Below are 23,335 nucleotides of genomic sequence, written 5' to 3'. Positions count from 1 at the left end.
ATATTACACAATCTTTAAAGTTTAACTCTGCTTTCACACCAAGCTGCCACTAGCATGCGGACCTTAGTAAAAGCATCAGCAGGCCAGGTCTGCAGAAGAGGTTGGGGCCATAGGTTCTGGAATCACTCTCCCCAGAGCATGAGATGGGTACAAACAGTCACACAGCAAAGTAGAAGCTGCCTTGAAGGGTAGCCATAGAAATGCCTGTTCAACCCAGCTGTTTGAAAGCAGCTCTGAGGACTGCCAGTTTTCAGGGTTCTCAGGCTCCCCATCAAAACTGCCATAATTTTTACCAAAACTGTGTAACTCATGAGAAGCAAGCTTCCAAAAAACACCTAGTAGGGGACCCTCTGCTATCTCTACCTCCCTTCCACTTGGACACGCAGCTGTAATGTAATTACACTGCTCTATTGATGCTCTGCAGTGGAAGCAGCCTGGATTGCTCAGAGCACAGCACAGAGCCATACAGGCAAAGTCCAGTTCTAAAGTGCTGTCAACATTGAGATACAGCAGCTCACATCCCCAAGCCACAGCAGAAGCTCTAGCCCCCTTGGCAGAGCGTCCAGAACCCTGCAGTAACCTTCCCATCATTTTGCACCTCTGCTTAGGCCTCCTTCCATGCATTTACACTACACACCTGTGTCCCACACTAGACTGGTCTCTGATCTTCCTGGAGAAGAGTTTAGTCATGAAAAGGGCTTTTCTTCTCCCTTTCTCTTACATTTACAACATTTTTAAAAACTTTTTTTTCTTAATGGCCTCATGCATGGCATATGAAACTTGCTAGGCCCAGGGACTGAATCTGAGCTGCAGCTGCGACCGACCTATGCCACAGCTGCAGCAATGCTGGATCCTTTAACCCACTGCGCCTGGCCAGGGATCAAACCCACATTGTCACAGCCACCCAAGCCACTGCAGTCATATTCTTAACCCAGTGCGCCACAGAGGAAACTCCTAAAAAACATTTTTAAGCATTTATAATTTTAAACATATAATTTTCAACACATAACTATCTATCTCACAGAGGAATAAATAATTGAATCAAATTACTGTAAATGGTATCACATAAACAACTACTATTATTGTAATGATGATAGCCACTGCGATAATTTTGGAATTACTAGGAGTTATTAATTAATACATGATGTAATTCAATAACCCATCAAATAAGATTAAACAAAATAAAAAGCATTTGACACTCTTCTACAATTTATAAAGATATCTCATTTGTTTTACAGAGTAATGTATGACCTTGCCTTTTAATATATGCAATCTAGGAGTTCCTGTTGTAGCTCAGCAGGTTAAGAACCTGACTAGTATCTATGAGGATGTGGTTAAGGATCCGGCATTGCTGCAGGGTGCAGTGTAGGTTGCAGATGCAGCTTGGATCTGGTGTTGCTGTGGCTGTGGCACAGGCCGGCAGCTGCAACTCCAATTCAACCTCTAGCCTAGGAACTTCCATATGCCATAGGTGTGGCCCTAAAAAGACAAAAAAAAAAAAAAAAAATGCTATCTCAAGATGTAGGACTCCATTCATTCACTGTTGCAAATATGGATGTGCCAGGCTCTGGTCAGGATGCTGATGATACAGAGGAAAATGGAATTGGTGTGTTCACAGTCTCAAGGGGTGTGTGATTGTGTGTGATTGTGGGTTGGGGCTGTCAGTGTTGCAGAGTGGGAGAGGAGAGAAAGATCTTCTGAGAAGTACCCAGAGAACTCAGGCCTGCTCCTCCCTCATCACTGGGGACACGGAAGCCAGGGAGGGGAAGAAGTCTTACCTGAAGTATGTGATGCTCCTGGCTCCCTCCTGATCGCCCCCACCCCCACCCCCAACCCCTCAAGGAGACGTGGCAGCCACATCACAATCTCCACAGCTACACTTAGTCCAAGCCTTCCACTTTGCCAGGACTAACCAACAGCTTCCTGGCATCCCACTCATTCCTGGCATGCTACGAATCCATTCAATGGAACAGTCAACGTGCACAGCAGAATAAAGTTAATAAGAGCTATTTAAGGAAATCGACTAAGGTCAGGGTCAGAGTTAACTTAGTGACAGAAGATGATTCTCTCCTGTCTTCCCATCTGGATTGACAGGCAACAAGAGCGATTCTCCCCTAAGAGCTAAAATTCAAAGCTTCTCTTATCAGTTTATCACTGGCAAATCAAATGAGAAAGACACTTCAAGTGCTCTGAGAGCTCTGTCAGCCACAAAGAACAAGGAGGCTGCTTGGAACAAGATAGAACACCATCACCAACCCCTCAATGAGCAGAGAAAGCCAGGAGATGAGAGGCCCAGAGAGGATGCTCAGCTGTGAATCAGCACACTCATTTCTCTGAGTCAGGTCCTCATGACAAGGCTGAGGACTGGGACCTCGGGAGGCACCAGCAGCTGGACAGCAGTCATGGTCAGCAGTGCCTGCTGAGAGCGGTCACACCAGGGGAGGAAGCCTGGTCTGCGAGGCAAAGGGCTGTGTCCAGTTCCAGCCAGTCAGTCACTGGCCAAGTGACTCTCTGAGCCTGTGTTTCTTCGCTGGGAAATAAATGTTGATGGTGACAGCCCACCTATCTAGAAGGTGGTCAAAATGCTTACCCTGAGCACGTGAAGGTCCCCCGAGAACCTGCATGGCTCAAAACAGATGTGACGTTTTACTTCATACACCCTACTGTCCAAAAGCCCCCACTGTCCTGCTTGAGCAGCTAAGCTCGGAGATGACTACACTGTATTTACACAACATGAAGCCAAGATAAATAACTCTGGCCACAATGACATCTGGCAAATAATAATTTTATCTAAGAAAGTCAGTCAACCTCCCCACCCCCACCATAATTCACTGGAAGTTCCAGGCAATTAAGCTTTCGACAACAGACTCACGGCAGAATCCCTTAGGAACAATAAACTCTACAACAAATTAGTGCAACAGCTAGAAAATTCAATCTATGAAATGATTAGCTTTCCAATTAACATAAGGCATTCTTTCTTCCTCTGATCAATTCCTTCTCCACCTCCTATGTCCCTTCGATCACAGCAACCACCCCCCTAACATACCCTTCATCTAACTCTCCAAGTCAAATCCTCCAAGTCTTTCAGGACCCAAACCAAGGGCCATCTATCCAGAAAACACATCCCACAAGGACCTTTTTCCTGAAGATGCTTCAACACCTATAATGAGACAGAACAGACTCATGGACAGTGCCTCCAAAGGAGTCTCTGTTTTCAGGGGCCCAGAATTTCTCCTGTAACCAGGCTGTAACCCTTCCCCCTCCACCCCCCTTACCCCCCTCACCCTGGCTGAACCTTGACTGACAGTCCCCATGTCTCACTCATGGCAAGAGTCACGGTGTAGGACCAGGTCAGCTGCTAGCCATGCACTATCTCCGTAAAATAACACATGCCCAAATATGCTTACTCAAGGTAACCTTGAATCTGTGTTTTTAGATTTTAACACTCTTGCTGCTACTGTACGGTATGCATCCCTCTCCATCACATATCTCAGAATGTTAGGGTGTCCCTTACGAACTTCTAAACGAGATCATGAACTTCTTGAGGGTATGAATACACAACTTCAAATTCTTTTGTGTGTGGCTTGTGTAGCCAACCTAATACTGAGCAGAGAGAAGGCACTTAGGAAGTGGTTCTGAAGTTAGAAATCACCTCTTTTCTGTCATATTTACTAAGGCTGCCTCACAGAGAGCTGTTCACCTAGGTTCTGGAAATGGGCACTCTCTCGGGGACAACAAAACCTCATTACACTCTGGCTCAAGGGGACAAAGATCCAAATGTGCCTTTGAAAAATAATTACACATGAAAAAATCTGACTGTATTTAATGAGTCCAAAACACAGGGTAACGTTAATCTTCCTATCAGTTCTTAAAGATTTCGGTTATAGTCCATCCAGTACAACTACTAGGAATGCTGACTTTAATACAGAATTACAGAAGAATGTTTGCAAAACAAAGCAAATGAACAAACAGAACACGCTTCTCAGGAAGAAAATTTCCTTAGCAGGAGATTTTTTTGTATTCACCCCAGCACTTCTTATGTTTACAAAAGCTACATTCAGGTACACCAGCAACTTCTACATAATTACAAACAAGCGGAGCCCAAGAATTTAGTCTTTAGAAGTGGCACCATCTAATGGTATTTTCAAATTATTCCCTAGAAACTCAAAGGAGGCAATGAAACACTGTCCAGCAGAAATGTATTGTGAGTTACACACCATGTAAAATGTTCTAGTACTCACATTTAAAAAAGCAAAATGAAATGGATGAAAGGAATGTTAACAACTGACACTGGCTTTGGAATCCAGGGTGAATTTTGCACTGAGAGCACATCTCCGTTCAGAGCAGCCCCACATGGCTGGTGGCACCGAATCAGCTCGTGGCGCTGGACACCTGTGAAGGATTTCAGGGTGGTCACGTGTACCAGCTGCCTCACCTCCATCTCCAAACTCTGGGCAAAGACATGAACCTGCCCCAGGCTGTGGGAACATGGGGAAGGCTGGACCTGACACCCAGGCTTGTGAACCCAGCCTCTAAGCGCACAGAGAGGAAGCAGGCTCGCCTCCCAGCCCACACAGGGAGAACCGAGAGGGGCTGACCACAGTGCCCATGGCTACCAGCCTCCAATCCCAGACCAGGGAAACCAGAAGTGCGCCCCACTCTGCGGAAGACAGAGCTTCTGGGACCTACTCCATTTGTGGCATCTTGACCACTCACTTCCCTCCCCGCTCCTCCCAAATTCATAAACAAGCCCAGCTGCTTCTTGCTCTGGTCCTTCCGTGGTGCAAGGGGGGCGGGGGGTAGGCTTGCAAACCTGAGCAGCACGTGGTGTCGAGAACCCGGTCTATCATCTAACACCTTCAGAGGCCTCTTTACACTGTGTCCACACCTGAACTTCTGAGTTTCCCCATCACAGCTCGGGGCGCTTGGAATCTCTGGGAACGTGTGCATGGCTGCACAAGTGGGTGCTGCAACCTGGAGCCTCCAACCCACATATCCCTGCCCGGAGCTCAGCACTGCTGTGATCAGAGGCTCTGGCCCCACTGCTGTTCTTAGAATGCCTGTGCCCGTGGCCCCTGTCCTTACAGCTGTCTGTCCCTCCAGGCCTGTCCTCAAGCTACGCCATCTTCCGGTGTCTCCCTGTACCCAGCCCCCTCGGCCTTTACTTCTTTATCCTTCAACTCTACAGAGATATTGTTTTGATTCCCTGCCTCTTCAGTCCTTCAGCTGGGACAACCTCGAAACTCATGCCAGGATCACATGCTCATTTTCCACCCCCTCCTTCAGGCTGCTGAGGCCGCACAGCCATCCAGGTGTGGGTGGCCAGTCATCTGCAGTGCCTGTTCCAGACAAGCTCCACCAAAACCCAACCAATGAGTAATGAACCACTGCCTTTAGGGGAAATAGAGGGTTAGGTTCCTGTAAGCCTCTGGCCACAAGATTTTCAACAAGGGTTTAGCACTTAGCCTTGTTTTGTGTTTCTGCTATTTACTATGCACTGTTGCCTCATTAGCTTTGAGCTCACCTCCTGAAGCACCATCACTCACACCTGCCTGAACCTCAGCTGACGCATCTCCATCAGGCATATCCCCTGCCCAGGACACCAGCACTGAGCTCTGGGGCACTTCAAACAGAAAATCACCAACACAACGCACACAAATGCAAAGAAAAAATCCACCTCAATATCCAATAGTCCGCAAAAACAGGCACCTATCAGCAGCAGAGCCCATAGGAAAGGCAGGGCACTGCCCAGTCTGACCTCAACTAGGAAGGCACACAGGGTGGCTGCAGGATTCTGCCAACCTGACCGTGTCCCTGAATGATCACAGAACTGGCACAAGCACTGGTCTGAAGGTTAAACAAATTTTGTTGAGTAGGAAGCTGGCACATGTGGAATCTACGGGTGATGAGAAGTGAATGCACTTAGGACCTGTCAGGGATTTTGTGACTGTTTCCTCCACTCAACTGTGAGCTCCAGAAAAGCAGCTTGTGTCTAGTCCTCCACATGTTCCTGGGACCAGCAAGGTGGGGATGGCCGCAGGCTCTTGAGGAACGCCTGTTAACCAGAGCCTCCCCACGTCCATCTGTAACCCCTCTATGGGAAAGTCTGCCTCTTCAGTAAAAGAAAAAGACAAAAGACGCTGCTGTCTGAGCCTCAATGTCCTGTTCTACTTGGAAACACAGCTCCACCAGACGCCCCTCCCAACCTTTCACCCACTTGCAGCCTCTCTCTCCGCGGCACATGGTGCTCAGAAGATGACAGGCTTACACAGCATCCATGGTCTACTCCACACCACAGAGAGGGCACAGGGAAATGAAACCAGAGGGTCATGTGTATGGTCAGTCAGGGTTGGGTGGTCCTGTGCTTTGGAAGTTGATGGAAAGCCCTGATATTCCAAAAAATTCCTTGCATCTGAACCATGAGATTCCTAGTATCACAAACACACCAACATGAAAACCCCTTAAGGATTCTCAATTCAGAAGAAATATCTAAAGCCTGGAGTATCTGGGGGCACTAAAAAGAAAAATAAAGTTAGAGAGGGGATTGGAAGTTACACCGTTTCAGAGTCTGGGGAGAAACCACAGTCTGGTCAGAAAATACCACGCACTCATCCACTACCTGCCCCCCAACCCCAAGGCTCACCTTCACCCTTTCCACCCCATGGAGCCCACTGAGGTAGGTCTGCAGAGAACTCGTGAACACATTCCAGTCATGACACCCTGGCTTTTACTTCTAGAAAATCATTGGCAAATAAGATGGAAGGACAATAAGAACAGAAAGAATTATGAGTACATATGTCAAAATAACACACACACACACACACACACACACACACAGTATCTGACCCACCAAATGAAAAAATAAAAGACTTAAAAATAAAAAAGTTTTAAAAAAGAGACTTGAAAAAATAAAGGCATCTATCAAGCTTAGAGACCTTAGTTGTTTGACAAAAACGTTTATCAGGAACTTGTGGAAGGCCTCCTTGCCTCTAGCTTTTGGCACCATGTTAATTCCTACCACATGTGTCACAACATAACAGTATGGCATAAACCTTCATGAACTGACCTATTCAAGCACAGCGATGTACCCCACTCATCCTTAGATCCTAACAAGTCACTGTACCTGGAATACAGCAAACAGTCAAGAGATGCTTTCGAATGAAGATTTAATGTATGGGGTCCTATAAGTTCATCAGAGGCATTGTTATAAAGGGCAGTCAGAGTACCTGGGCATCCTACAAAAATAAGGTCAACCTATGCTATAACCCTTATTCTGTTAAATACCTGAACTAACTGTTCTTTGTAACAGAATAACTCCTTGAACATCTTAACTATATGAACATGACTTCCGAGTGGCAAGAGCCTGCTGTTTCTCACACACACACACACACACACACACACACACACACTCTCTCTCTCTCTCACACATACACACTCTCTCACACAGACACACAGACACACACACACTCATATACAGACACACACACACAGATACACAAATACAGATACACACTCTCACAACAGACACACTCACACACACACCCTAGTCCTGCTCTGCAGGGGTTCTGAGGGCAGGGGTGCAGGGCAGAGATGGCTCCAAGCAGTTATGAAGGAGGCGCAGCCGAAAGTGCAGGAATGTGAAGTAGCACAGGGTCTGGCAGCAGGGGGGTGAGGTGTGAGAGACACGTGGTTCCCATTTCTTCCTCTCTGATGAGGTGGCCAGGGTCGGGGAAAGTCTGCGAGCCTATTGGCAGACACGCTACTAAAGGCCCCCCAGGAACTCCCCAGCAGGGCCACAGTGGACATGTTCTGTGGTTTTGTCCACTTCCTGGGACACCCCTCACAACCAAAGGTCACACAATGGGGGCAGCACTACTGCACGCACACCACCTCAACCAGCCTGGACTCAGGTTCCATCTACACATCAAAAAAACCAAGATAGGGAGTTCCCATCATGGCGCAGAGGAAACTAATTCAACTAGGAACCACGAGGTGGCAGGTTCGATCCCTGGCCTCACTCAGTGGGTTAAGGATCCAGCATGGCAGTGGCTGTGGTGTAGGCTGGCAGCTACAGCTCCAATTAGACCCCTAGCCTGCGAACCTCCATGTGGCTTGGGTGCAGCCCTACAAAGACAAAAAAAAAAAAAAAAAAAATCGAGACAGGAAGTACGTGGCTCCAAACCACACAGCTAAGAAGAAAGGGTGGGACACTGTACACACGCACTCGTAACTGCACGCGCTCGTAACTGCCACACGTCCCACCCTGCTTTCTTTGGAAAGAAAGAGGCCACCATATAAACAAGCTGTCAGCAGTGAGTCCACACAGGACAACTCCATGTGGGAAGTGCCTGGGACAGTGGCTGGCCATGGTCCTCTCACAAAGTCTTATTATCACCACTCCTCTATGGGGAGAGGAGATGGAGGAAGGCAGGAGCAAGTTCACATGCAGAGTCTGTCTGTCAAACTCCACCCCCCTGAAAGTCTAGTTGGGAGGTGTCTTTGCTGTCCACTACTGCCCCTTGAAAATCCAATAGATTTCACAGCACCTAATCACTAGGCTCACCCTTCTAGGTGTACCACCCTCTGATGGCTTTGAACACAAGAGTCACAGCAGCCCAGCAAGCCCCTTCTCCTCCCCCCACCCCAAGAAAGGCATCATTCTCACTGAGAACATCCCCCCACCAAGTGGGGAAACTGCCAGGACCAAGCCAGATCACCACCACCCCTGGAGCAGAAAAGGCTTCTGCTCACTTCTAGCCAGCAACTATTCAACTCCTGCATGACCTTTCCTTTTAGACTGTTTTTATTCTTGACTAAAGTTGGGTGGCTTCGGGGGCTGCATCATGGCCAGAGCACACCTGACTGTGAGAGAAGCTGGACTCCGGGAATTTCTGAGCACGAGTTTAGAGCACAAGGTCAGCTCTGACCCGGTGCTCCTCTCGAGTCTAGCCAGCACCACGTGGAGCCCACCTCGCGCTCTGCTCAGAGGACACAGCACATTTTCCAGGGGCCCTCTGTGCCCACCACCTCTTCCCAGGGGAGGCATGCACGAGGCAACGATGTGTCACCACCCCAGCAGCTCCCACAAAGAGCCCAGGCCAAACCAGAAGATGGACCTTTCTATTACCCCTCTTCCCATAAAAAGCCCCAAATAAAGGCTAAGAAGATCCTCACAAAAGGGAAGCAAAGCTGAGATCCAAGACACTGAGCTTACCCTGAGAGCTAGCAGGCCTTTGCTCATTCATTCCTTCTTCTCACGTTTGCTGAATGCCTACACAACATGAACACACAGATGTGGCAGGTCAACCCAACCCTGTAGGCACAGGCAGCTACAATCCAGCGGGATGGGCGCTAAGCCCTGTGATGAGTGGGAGGCAGAACAGGGCCAGCCAGTCCCTTGGGGGCTGGGGCGCCACCAGTGGTCAGAGCACTTACCATGTACCAGGCACTGTTCCCACTCTGCAAAAGCACACCCACTTAAGCCTCATAGCCACACTGGCAGGAACACAGGAGCACAGCACAGGCAGGATCGCCAGCCGTGAGCTGAGGGTGTCAGGGCTGCAGAGCTGATGTCTGGTTCTGGAGCCTACAACCGCTCCCACCCCCAAGAGCCCAAGGGTTAGAGGTGGAGGGAGGGGCCGGCTCTAGGCAGAGAGACTGTTACAAAGGGAACACTGACAATTACAAAGGGAACACTCACAAGCATTTGAGGAACCGAGGCAGGTTCACTCTGACTGGGAGGGGAGGGGGGCTGGGGGAAGAGAAATAAGACCAGCCCAGCCAGGTGGAGGACTCTGATCCTGAATCGTCAGTTACAGGTCTGAGCACCTCAAGACCAGAAACAAGCACAGGTCACACACATGTTCAGCAACACACAGATTTAGGATAATCAAAAAATATAAAATGCATTTTAGCTACAAATGCATAAAAATGTTTAATGAGGGCAAAACCAGGGAGCTGGCCACATTTGCAGGGGTGGCAACAGGCTCGATGTAAGGACAAAGAGATCTGGCTCCTAGATCCCTCTCCACCTGCCCAGCAACTAGTTCCTTGGCCAGGGAGCCATTTCCTCGTCTATGAAACAGATGGAACTACTTTGCAAAGTAAAATCATGTAAATATGAACTATTACAGTTAGTCCATCTTATCAATTATGCTTTCTCTGAAATGCTGGTCTTGAACACCTGGCAGCACACATAACCTGGACTCATCTGCCTCTCACAATTCTTAGAAAAGAACACAGTGCAGAAAATTGGATTATGTCACAATGTGAGTCCTGACGTCAGCATTCTAAACCTCCAACATGATTTGTTTCTACTTTGAAAGCATCACCACTATATTTCTCAGACTAAAGAAGTCTTTCTTGGAGTTCCTGTCATGGCTCAGCAGAAACAAATCTGACTAGCATACATGAAGATGCAGGTTCAATCCATGGCCTCAATCAGTGGATTAAGGATCCAGCATTTCTGTGAGCTGTGGTGTAGGTTGCAGACACAGCTCGGATCTGGCATTGCTGTGGCTCTGGCGTAGGCCAGTGGCTACAGCTCCGAATGGACCCCTAGCCTGGTAACCTCCATATGCCGTGGGAGTGGCCCAAGAAATGGCAAAAAGACAAAAAAAAAAAAAAAAAAAAAAAAAAAGTCTTTCTCTGTCTTTGCCAAGGAAAACAAAGGATTAATTAAGAGGACCTCTGGCCAACGGCACTCTTGGTGGGGACAAGCATATTCCTACCTTTCTTGACAACATCTAAGGCCAAGACCCTCCACTCCCGATGGCCTCCCCACCCCCAGACACCCCTTCTGGGAGATGGCAGCGGCCACGCAGAGACACAGGTGCTTCTGGCTCAGATGTGGAAGTCAAATCACACAGGAAGGGATGAAAAGAAACCTTTAAGCCTTGAGAAGCAATACTCAGAAAATGATCTTTTCTCTGGTGTCCCCTGTCCCCACACCTCATAAGAAACCACCTCCTCAGAGTTGATTAAAGTGGCAAATTAAGGGTATGGCATCCTGAAGAGGAACTTGCAAAACAGTCCAGAGACGAAAGAAAGGCCAAGAGATCAAAATTGCAATACCCCTGATGCCCATTAACTTGTCATTGCTTTTCTGAAAAACAGGGAGCACGACTCTCACGGAACAAAGGCTGCAGAGGGTGACTCTCCGGGCCTCTTCCCAAACTAAGCTGTGTTCTCTGGGAAATAAAAAGTGTCAACTCTCATCATTGTGTGGGGACAGCCACCATGGAATAAATACTCTCAAGTACTAGTTGGCCTGCTGATTTCAAAGCTGATACCCAGGAGTTCCTGTGTGGCTCAGTGGTAACAATCCCCACTAGTATCCATGAGGAAGAGAGTTCTATCCCTGGCCTTGCTCAGTAGGTTAAGGATCCAGTATTGCAGTGAGCCGATCACAGCATTGCCATGAGGTGTAGGTCGCAGAGGCTGCCCGGTCTGGCATTGCCCTGGCTGTGGCATTGGCCAGCAGCTACAACTCTGATTCAACCTCTAGCCTAGGAACTTCCGTACGCCACAGGTGCAGCCCTAAAAAAAAAATAAAATAAATTTAAAAAACCACCTGATATCCACTCCTGGGCACTTATCTGCAGAAAACCCTAATTTGAAAAGATACAGGCACCCCAATGTTCACAGCAGCACTACTCACAACAGGCAAGACAAAGGAGCAACCTAAATGTCCACTGACAGATGAATGGATAAAAAAGATGTGGTACAGAAGTTCCCGCTGTAGCACAAAGGGATTGGGGGGGGGGTCTCTGGAGCACTGGGATGCAAGTTTGATCCCCCGCCAGGCAGAGTGGGTTAAGGATCCGGTGTTGCTGAAGCCGCAGGGCAGGTCACAACTGTGGTTAAGGTCTGATTAAGTTACCGTGACCCGGTAACACTACAGCCAAGAAAGAAAAAAAGAAGAAGTGGGGGAGGAGGGGGAGACTTGGTACATATATACAATGGAATATTAGCAGTAAGGAATGAAATAATGCCATTTGCAGCAATATGGATGCACCTAGAGATGATCACACTAAGTGAGGTTAGTCAGACAGTAAAAGACAAACATCATATGATATCACTTATACGTGGAATCTTAAAAAGAATACAAATGAACTTATCTACAGAACAAAAACAGACTCATAGACTTTGAAAAACTTACAGTTACCAAAGTAGAGAGGAATGGACTGGGGGTTTGGGATTGGCATATGCACACTGAGGTATCTACAATGACTGGCCAGTGGGGACCTGCTGTATAAGATTCTACCCAATATCCTGTGCTAATCTATGTGGGAAAGAATCTGAAAGAGAATGGATGTGAGCACATGTATGACTGAATCACTTCGTTGTAGAGAAGAAATGATCACAACCTTGGAAATCAACTATACTTCAATAAAAGTTTTTAAAATGAAAAAAAGTCTGATATTCACAAAATTCAAATGGGAGGGACAGATGTCTGAGAGCCTCCTGAAGCTGGAAGCATATATAACTCATGCACTAGTAAATGTAGGTGGCTTGTTTTCTTAATCTCTGACCATGAGAAACCAAATCAAGCACTCCTTTATTAATCCGAGTCTCACCTGCCGTTAACACTTTTCCTGTATGAAGTGCATTAGTACACAGGTATCTATCTGGTCACTCGTTTTTATGAGGATGAAACTGTGTGAAGCCAGTAGAATATTTATCTTGAACAGAGGTCTGGATTAGGACCAGGAAACAGAAGTAGGGATAAACACACATTTTCTGGAAGGAGACTGTAAACAGAGTGGTCTTTTCCATGGTGGGTGTGAGGCGTGAACTCAGCTTTTTCACGGCCAATCTGAGGGGGAGGCTGACCGAGGAGAGGGCCACATGTATGAATGACTCTAAACACTTTCAGCAGGAAAATGCTCAATGGAGGGCAAACACAGTGAACCCTTTCAGGGTTCTCTGAACAAACAGGTAAGAAAGTGGTAAATGAGTTTCCATTTGGGCAAAGGTCTGGTCAGTTTAAGGAATGACGGTTTTCAAGCTATTCTTATGACAGACCGAGGCTCTCAAAAAAGCATATTCTTTTTTTTTTTTTTTTTTTTTTTTTGTCTTTTTGTCTTTTTCAGGTCCGCACCCACAGCATATGGATGTTCCCAGGATAGGGGTCTAATTGGAGCTGTTGCCGCTGGCCTACACCAGAGCCACAGCAACGCGGGATCCAAGCTGCATCTGCAACCTGAACCACAGCTCACGGCAACGCCAGATCCCTAACCAACTGAGCAAGGCCAGGGAGCGAGGCCAGGGATCGAACCCACAACCTCATGGTTCCTAGTTGGATTCGTAAACCCCTGAGCCACGACAGGAACTCCCAAAAAAGTATATTCTTAACAGACTACTCCTGCATAGCTTGGCAGTGAACCTCAGAAATCGAAAGTGGAACCAGAGATCAAATGGTCTACAGAGAAGAGTCTCTGTGGTTTAAGAAAAATGACATAACCCTGTAACTGAAAAGAAAGAAGCAAAGGGGGAGAAACACACTAAGAGCGTGGACAGGATAAACACACTTACTGGTTAAATTCTGAAATGGAAGCCCTGGAAGATGGTCTTAGAGCTTTAAAGAGGCAAGTTGATGCACAAAAACAAACTTTTTATTAGCCATGATATAAAGGTCCTTTTTGTGCATCAACTTATCTCTTTAAAGCTCTAAGAACAATCTGTATTCCTCTAAGCAGTGATACCAGCTGAAGAAAGGAACAAGCTCAAATAAGCATACTTAAACATTGAGTCCCCAGCACTGTCCACAGTGCTGTGCACCACAGAGACATGTGTACAATGTTCCTTGCACTCAAGGGATAATCTGGGAGCATTGGGAAAATTAGGATACCAGAGAGTAGAATGCTGGAGGTGCCATAAAGACCCATCAAAAAGAGCTCAGAGGGCTTATTTTGGCGAGACAGAGTAAACAATCATGTGAACTGAGTTTGGAAGAGCAAATGGAATTTTTTTCTTAAGTTTTACTGAGGTATAATTTACAAGTTTTATTGAAGCACAGTGATAATTTGCACTCTAAGCAAATGGAATTTAGTTTTGAGGGAGGGAACAGAAAAAGAAAACTCTTACAGTGTATAACACGGTGACTATAGTTAATACTGTACTGCATATTTGAAAGTTGCTAAGATAACAGACCTTAAAAGTTCTCATCATAAGAAAAAAAAAATTGGAACCACATGACAGATAAGACTTACTGTACATATGAATACATGAATACTGTACATGAATACAATACATATGAATACCAAATCACATTGAAAACCTGAAACCAATATAATGCTATATACCAATTATACATCAATTTATTATTATTATTTATTGTATCAATTTTTTAAATTATCAAAAAGGGAAGAAAAAGTCGTAAGAGCAAAATATGGATTTCCTATGCCCTCTGGCAAATACCAGTCTAAAATGTCCCCTAACAACCACTGCCTCATGAATATCATTACTGAGGTGTCCAACTCCACCTCAAATTTAGCATGCACAAAAACAAATGTACATACTCCTTTTTCTTTTTTAAGTCACTTAGCCTTATAATTGCCCTATTCCATTAATTATGCTATCATTCTCCCAGGTTACTCAGATTCAAACCCTGGAAGTTTGTTTGATTTTGTTTTTGTTTTTGTTTTTAATGGCCACATCCATTACACATGGAAATTCCTGGGCCAGGGATCAAACCTGAGACCTCTGCCACAGCTGTCCCAATGCTTGATCCTTTTTTTTTTTTTTTTGTCTTTTTGTCATTTCCAGGGCTGCACCTTGCGGCATATGGAGGTTCCCAGCCTAGGGGTCTAATCAGAGCTAGAGCTGCTGGCCTACATCACAGCTACAGCAACACCAAATCCAAGCTGCATCTGCAACCTACACCACAGCTCACGGCAACGCCGGATCCCCAACCCACTGAGTGAGGCCAGGGTCGAACCCACAACTTCATGGTTCCTAGTCTGATTCGTTAACCACTGAGCTACGACGGGAACTCCCCAATGCTTGATCCTTTAACCCACCGTGCGGAGCCAGGGATGGAACGTGCACCTCCGCTACATTGGGATTCTTAACCCACTGTGCCACAGTAGGAACTCCTGGAAGTTATTTTATATACTACTCCTTTCTTCCTTCCTTCCTTTCTTGAAGTACAGTTGATTTGCACTGTTGTGTTGGTTTCAGGGGTACAGGGTGAGCCAACCAGACAGCTCTGCTTTTAGGAGGCAGGAGTCCAAAGGCTGAGGGGGTGGCTGGGTAGGACTACTCTGAATGGAAGGGAAGTCACTCCACAGATAAAACACAAACTTGTTAAAACAGTGATACAGTTTTATATATATATATATATATATATTTATATATATGCTTTGATGCCCAAACTCAGCCTTACATCCTAGGGAAGACAGATGGGGCTGGGTGCAGAACTGCCTGAGAGCAGATGGAGAATTCTAGCTGTAAGGATTCTAGGCCACCCTGAGGCTTAAACCAAATTAGGTTAAATGACCTCTTCTCCTGTTCTCCCCCCGAAAAGGCTACACAGGAATCAATCCGATAGTGAGGAAGGACCCTTACTGAGAATGTCAGCCAGCAAAAAAAAAAAAAAAAAAAAGAAAAGAAAAGAAAAAAAAGAAAAAGAAAAGAGAGAGATCCAAAAAAGAGAGTGAATGAAAAAGAAAGAGAGGAAGGAAGGAAGGACGGATAACTGAAAAAGACACGTGAAGCCTGCTTGCCCCAGTGCTCAAGGCAGTTGGTGAAGGTTTCACACCCCAAATATTTCTAGCATTGAAGGAAAAGATGAGTCTTCTGAGAAGGGGGATGGTAACTGCTGGTTGAACAATACTTTAGGATTTGTTTTGAAGGAGAGGAGAGACCCCCCCAACAATATCTCTGGAGTAGTGGGGGCCCCAGGCCCTGCACATACAGGTTTCTAAGATACAGGGAGAGAGTGTGGGTCTCCCATGTGATAAACAGCAAGACTTTCACCCCAGAAATTACCTGCTATGGTTTGCTGGTTGGACCACAGCAATCCTGACAATCAAGTGTGAATTTGGACAGAATTCTGAAAAGAACCTCCCCGTTAAAGAGCTACTTAACATGCTAGGGGTCAAGGCAAGCTCAAGACCCCCCAGGTGGCTACCGCTGTTTGAAACACAATATTGACTTTTATGGTCCAGGCAGTAAAACGCCATACTGGCTGCAGTGAGCTGGAGAGCAGCACACAGTCATCGGCTGTGAGGCCAAAGTCCAGCACCAGCTGGATCTGAATGGAGGAGGGTTGGGAGAAGCAAGACATGGTGATGGACAAACTGTGGAGCGTGCACGGGGCTGCACCTCCTGAACCAGGAGGCCTTTCTCCAAACCAGGGCCCCGTGATCACAGGCAGCACTTAGCGCACCAGGAAGAGGAGATTACTTGAGCAAGTGGAAGCCTGTCCTTGGTCTGGCTTGAGACAAATGACTCTCTTTCCCCATTATCCTCCCCTTCTGTTTGTAAAAATCTAACTGGCATTCAAACACAAAGTCCTCTCCTTGGTGTAGGTATGCAATTTGGGGAATCTGTTTGGCTCTTAATTGAAATTGATCAATACGTGAAGCAGAACTGTTGGGGAAATATCTGGGGGAAAAAGGAGCTCCTGGGGTATAAAAAGAGATACTGAGGTTGCCAGAGAGCTGACTAGGCAGAGCACAGAGGATGTTCAGGGCAGTGAAAATACTCTGTATGATATGATAATGGAGGATATGTGTCATTTTTGTCCAAAATCAGAGAATATACAGGACCAAGAGGTGAGCCCAAAGTAAACGAGGAGTCTTGTACAATGACGATGGTAGATGTGTGTCCTTGGTAAGAAATGCACCATCTGGAGAGGATGCAGGTAAGCGTGAGGCTGTGCGTGGGGGGCAGCAGGTATAGAGGAATATCTGTACCTTCCTCTCAGTTTTAGTATGATCCTAAAACTGCTGTAAGCAAAGTCCTTATTTAAAGGGGGGGGGCCTCCCCACAAGCAACAGCCACACCAAGTATGACTCTACCACAGGCTGGGAGGGAACCATCGAGGTGGGGGCTTGACATTGCTGGCTTCTGTCCATTGGTTTTTACCCTTTAGAGGTAAGAAAGGTGTGGGATTGGGGATGAGGGTAAGACTAAGAATGTCCTAGACAGTAAACCTGTTTTAGGTTGGATCCCAGCACCAAGATTTAGGCTACTTTAAGCAAAGGCATTGATAATGAGCAAGCTGCCTCCCCTCCCACATTTGGAACCACAGGGGCTCTCCAGGGCCTGCTGATGAAGACCCTGCCAGTGAAGACCATGCTAGTGAAGACCCTGCCAGTGAAGACCCTGCTTATGAAGACCCTGCTGGTGAAGACCCTACTCGTGACGACCCTACTGGTGAAGACCCTGCCAGTGAAGACGGACTACCTGCCATTTCTCTGCAATCACAACATCCTTAGGGATGAGACTAACACAGGGACGGAGCTGGAGGGAAAGACAGCACCCCACCCTGAGATTTACAGGAGCTGCCTTTAATCAAAGGCCTGGTAGGTGCCAAGCACTATGTGGTGGGTATAACTGTGATTTCTAGTCCTCAGAATCTTGCAGGGAAAGGCATTTTACATCCATTTTACAGACAGAAGGCAAAACTCAGAGAGGATGTGCCCTACATCATAAGAGGGGGTCGTGAGGCTCTGAAATCAAGAACACTAACCCAGAGTTCCTACTTTTTCTATTAACCCTTGAGGTGTGGACTGAGGACTTCCAACTACTCTTTGGGGGTCACCTAAATTTAAAACTCAGCGTTAGGAGTTCCCATTGTGGTGCAACAGAAAGAAATCCAACTAGTATCCATGAGGATGTGGGTTTGATCCCTGGCCTTGCTCAGTGGGTTAAGCATCAGCGTTGCCATGAGCTGTGGTTTAGGTCACAGACACAGCTTGGACCCGGCATTGCTGTGGCTGTAGTGTAGGTCAGCAGCCATAGCTCTGATTCAATCCCTAGCCTCAGAACTTCCATATGCCACAGGTGCGGCCCGTAAAAAAAAAAAAAAAAACAACTTGGAGTTCCCGTCATGGCTCAGTGGTTAACGAATCCGACTAGGAACCATGAGGTTGCGGGTTTGATCCCTGCCCTTGCTCAGTGGGTTAGGATCCGGCATTGCCGTGAGCTGTGGTGTAGGTTGCAGACCTACACCACAGCTCAGTTCCCGCATTGCTGTGGCCCTGGTGTAGGCAGGTGGCAACAGCTCCAAATAGACCCCTAGCCTGGAAATCTCCATATGCTGCAGATGCAGCCCTAGAAAAAGACAAAAAAACAAAAACAAACAAACTTTACATTAATAATGCTTGCAAGGCCCTGCACAATCTGGTCCCAGTGGGTCCCACCTCCCAGGAGTGCTCTTATTTCAAAGTAACTGATCCATCATAGACCCAGGGGCACCATTAAAGTCAGAAGTCTTCATCCTCTCCACCTGAGCCCTATCCATCAGATCTCACCTCCCAGGTAAAGCCTCCCCATCCAGACAGACCAAAGGGTCCTCACTCATCCCTTGTGTTTTAACAGGAGAGCAGGACATGGTCCTGAACTACTACTCTGTATTTCCAAGTATTTTTTAAATTTAATAACTGTTATTTGCACAATTAAAGGGAAGCCCTTAGAAATAATATTTAGACCTCACACTTGCTTATAAACCCCACAGAACAGGAACCTCTTAGGTCCTTCAAATGCTAATCTGCAGAAGGAACGCAGACCCCCTACGGCCTTGGGTTTGAATTCCCAGCGTCATCAGTTAACCACACATTGATCTCCAGCAAGCCTCAGTTTTTCATCTATAAATTATAACTTTCTGATCTACAAATTAGCTAATGAAATCCCTACCCTTACAGAACAACTGTGAGGCAGGAGTAAGATGAGGTAAGAAAAGGCCACTTGGCAGAGTGCCCAACACATGGCAGACGGTTCCCTCCCCACAAACACTAGAAGGGTCTCCTATAGCATTCTGAGGAAGCAGCTACTTACATGCATCTTTTGATGTCAGAGAAGCCATTTATAGAGACAGACTATAATACGTCCGCTACTTAATGAGGTTTACAATACAAAAAAGACATCTTAAAACCACAAATGGTTATTTGTATTATAAGATAATTTTTTCTTAATTTTTATTTTTGCCCACACTATTTTATAACAGTAAAGAAAATTTTTCTAAAGAATATTTACCTGCAAGTTCATTACCCCATCGCATCAATTGTTGTATTTTTCTGTTTTCCTTTCTAGTCCTTGGTCATACATTTAGACATTTTACTAATGTATTCATCTTGTAGGTCCCAATTGATTTTTATTTTTTATTTATCATCTCAAGCATTTGATTACATTAATATTATATTAAATATGAACATATCAATTATAACATATAACATTCATATTGTATAATAATGTCATAACATATATATAAATGTATAGTATTTAATGTATTTGTTGACATGTTAAATATACATTAATATATTTGATATACTATATTAAAAATACAATTGATTAATTAATATAGTCTCTATACTCATTTATACATCCTATAATATCCCATGAAGCTAACATCACAATTTAGCCACTTTCCTGACCAGTGTGTTCAGCAACCACCATTTTGTGTGATCAGAAGAATGCTTTTTTCTTGTATTTGCATAGAATATTTCCAGGAGGAAATACTAAAAGAAACTGGTGTAATAATGGTAGCCTTTGGGAAGAAAGATTAAGAGTGTGAACTGACAGCTTTATATTTCAATGTATATCATTTATTTATTTATTTTTTATTGGGGGAACCCACAGTATATGGAAGTTCCCAGGCCAGGGACTGAATCTGAGCTGCAGCTGCAGCAGCAACCCACACCCCTGCGCCGAGACAGGGATCAAACCCGCCCCTCTGCAGCGACTTGAGCTGCTGCAGTTGGATTCTTAATCCATTGTGCCACAGCAGAACTCCTATTGTTTGCTTTTTAATCAGGTGCATTTAACAATTAATAATCTTGAATAAAACCATAATTCAATTCATAAGCCATTGCTCAGGACCAGATGGCATTAAGCAGGAGGGCCAACACCAACTTTTCAGGGTCTCCATGGAGTATTGCACACTTGGAAGGGACCCAGAGGACCTCCTTGCCCTGAGGGCAGAGACAGGAGTCCCCACTGCCCTGGCAACTAGCTCACCATGTGCCATCCTAAGGCAAACAGCCAGCGTTAAGACTCCCAAGGAAAGCGTTTTCCCAGGGCTCCTTCCCTCTCACAGTGAGGCCATCATCAGTGGTATGTTAGTCTGGGCTACCTCTTCCCAGAGAACATGTCAGACTTGCAAACCCCTCTTTAAGTTAGTGTTCCAAATGGAAACATCATACATGGAGAGCAGAGATGATTCCATCTGTTTTTCAAAGAGTGCACTTCACACAGCATGCAAACACAGTCTCTGCAGGCTTCAAAATACCAATGCTGTTTTTACAATTAAATGTGCTATATCATGTGTGTGCATGCGCTTTTTAGGGCCACACCCACAGCATATGTAATTTCCCAGCCTAGGGGTCAAATCCAGGCTGTAGCTGCCAGTCAACACCACAGCCAGAGCAACGCAGGATCTAAGCCATGTCTGTGACCTATACCACAGTTCACAGCAACGCCAGGTCCTTAACCCACTGAGCAAGGCCAGGGATAGGACCCGAATCCCTATGGATACTAGTCACGCTCATTACCACTGAGCCACAACAGGAACTTCCAGTGTGCTATACCTTATATTTGAAAGAACCCATTGGCTCATTTCATTCTATAATGCATTTCAGTTTTAGCAAGCCACACAAAAACTCAATGAATCTACAAAGTACAGAACAGGGAGTTCCCTTGTGGCACAGCAGGGTTAAAGATTCAGTGTTATCACTGCAGCAGCTTGGGTCACTGCTGTGGAACAGGTTCATTCCCTGGCCTGGGAACTTCCACATGTCGTGGGCATGGTCAAAAAAACATTTTAAAGTATCGAAAATGTTTTACACTGATCAACACACACAGCTAGTAATTTCAGAGGTTCACAGATATTATTTAAATTATAAATAACATGTTTTCTACAGGATGCTTTCAACAGCTGTGGGACTTTATAACTGGGGTTCAGATATATTACTCGCCTTTTTAGGTGTTTCTTTGTTTGTCTTTTGTTTGTTTTGTTCTGTTTTGTTTTTCTGAGGAAGGGGCAGGTCTAGAGTATTAACCCTGTGCTTTTTTTTTTTTTAACAGCCGCACCTGTGGCATATAGACGTTCCCAGGCCAGGGGTTGAATCAGAGCTACAGCTGAGGCCTACCCCACAGCCATAGCAACACCAGATCCAAGTTGCACCTGGGACCTACACCACAGCTTGCAGCAAGCCTGAATCCTTAACCCATGGAGCAATGCCAGGGATTGAACCTACATCTTCATGGAGACTATGCCACGTTCTTAACCCGCTGAATCACAAAGGGAACTCCTACCCTATGATTTTGATACCAGAAAAACAAGTGATTCATATTAATGGAAAGATGGGAACTGAGTTGTCTATAACAAGATTCCTTTGAAAAATGACACAATATGTGCCAAAAACATCAAGAAAGGCAGGTCTCTGCTTAAAAAAAGAAAAAAAAAAAAAAAAAAAAACAGCTAATGGATTCTTTCAAATATAATATGTCAAGGGTCAGATGCTGGAACACCAGACAATCTTTAAGGATCATCAGTTTACAAAACTCTCAGATTACAAGAACTCCACATCCACCCTCTAATTTTAACACATATGTTCTTGTTTCATTCAATTACTTTCAAATGTGTGCTTTAAAGTGACAAATTTAGGAGTTCCCATAGTGGCTCAGCGGAAACGAATCTGACTGGCATCCACGAGGACACAGGATAGATCCCTGGCCTCGCTCAGCAAGTTAAGGATCCAATGTTCCTGTGAGTTGTGTAGGTCACAGACGCAGCTCAGATCTGACATTGCTGCGGCTATGGTGCAGGCCAGCAGCTACAGCTCCGATTCAGTCCCTAGCCTGGGAACTTCCATAAGCCTCAGTGCAGCCCCCAAAGGACAAAAAAATTAAAAAGTAAAGTGGCAAATTTAATGGGAGTTTCAGTTATGGCTCAGTGGGTTACAAACCCAACTAGTATCCATGAGGATGCAGGTTTGATACCTGACCTCACTCAGTAGGTTAGGGATCTGTGTTGCCATGAGCTGCAGTATAGGTCGCAGATGTGGCTCAGATCCCACGCTGCTTTGGCTGTAGTGTAGGCCAGCAGCTATAGCTCCAATTCAACCCCTACCCTGGGAACTTCCATATGCCGCAGGTATAGCCCCAAAAAGAAAAAAAAAAAAAATTGGCAAATTTAAAAGACACTCCTGCTACATTTCTCAATCATGTTTTAGAAGAGACCTTGAGTAAATGAGGATAGTTAATTAAGAGCCAAATGATAACAAACACACTAAATTCTCCCTCATCACCCAGAAGGTTTCAACCATAAGACAGAAAAAAGAAAATTCTTGGTTTTCTGGGTACACTGGGGAATGAGAGTTGGCAATTTTAAGTACATATAAGGTGTGAATGGCAGAACTGATCAGAATGGTGATTTTGCTGCTTCTTCCTAACACATCCTAAATCAACACCTGTTTTATCTCTTCAGGAATGTGCAGGTTAACATCTAACTTGTCTTCAGCTTGTGAAGGGACAGTGTTGCCATGGAAACTGAATGGAAAGTTAGGGAGCAGAATTTACCACTGAAATGCAAACATTCAGTCAATTCCATTTAACTGATATTTACTTGTAAGCAAATGCTAGTTTTCTGTTTGTTAATCATTAAAATAAATGACAAAGTATTCTGTGAAAAGTCTCATGGATAATATGTTTAAACACACACACCGTTTTGTCAGAGTAGGCCACAAACAATAAATAAAATTGAACGATGACTGCTGGACAAGTAAATCTTAGCAATGCTGCATTTAGCATTACAGGGTCTCAAGTATACTTAAATCAGGGAAAACCAGATAAACCAGTTTAAAGTTAGTACGTTTCTTAGGTTAGGTTAAGCTGTCCAGTAAATTCATGTACGTGTTTCATCTCTACTGACATCTATTACACAATGTAACCCAAGTTATATTCAAATAAACAGATTATTAATTTCCCTAGAAAAATATTTCTGCCATAAACACACACTTTATTTAGGTTGTTGACACATGCTGTATGATTACATGAGTAACTTCCAACATGCAAGTTTACTGGAAACTAGACTGAGGTCCCCACCAGATATGTAGGTTCCCAGTCTGTCCCCATCAGCTGTGGGGAATGAATTCCTACTGCCTCT

At 45.4% G+C, this 23,335-nt stretch overlaps 1 protein-coding gene across 5 annotated transcripts in view; it reads right to left on the bottom strand.

Annotated features, from left to right (window-relative positions):
- FNIP2 (folliculin interacting protein 2) overlaps positions 1-23,335 on the bottom strand; it is a 135,665-nt gene that overhangs the window by 105,162 nt on the left and 7,168 nt on the right. Inside the window, exon 1 of one of the 5 annotated variants that reach the window (XM_021101301.1) lies at positions 9,436-10,461. The exons of 3 other annotated variants lie outside the window; for them this stretch is intronic. In XM_021101301.1, coding sequence (XP_020956960.1) covers positions 9,436-9,488 — 53 coding nt within the window. In that variant the 5' untranslated portion in view covers positions 9,489-10,461. Of the gene's footprint in view, positions 1-9,435; positions 10,462-23,335 lie in introns of those variants that run through there. One more of the 5 variants, XM_021101302.1, reaches the window with a different exon arrangement.

The sequence above is a fragment of the Sus scrofa genome, chromosome 8 (genome assembly GCF_000003025.6).
Source record: "Sus scrofa isolate TJ Tabasco breed Duroc chromosome 8, Sscrofa11.1, whole genome shotgun sequence".
Lineage (NCBI taxonomy): Eukaryota > Metazoa > Chordata > Mammalia > Artiodactyla > Suidae > Sus > Sus scrofa.
The sequence above is the reverse complement of the archived record's forward strand: the minus strand, read 5'-3'. Positions and strand labels throughout refer to the sequence as shown.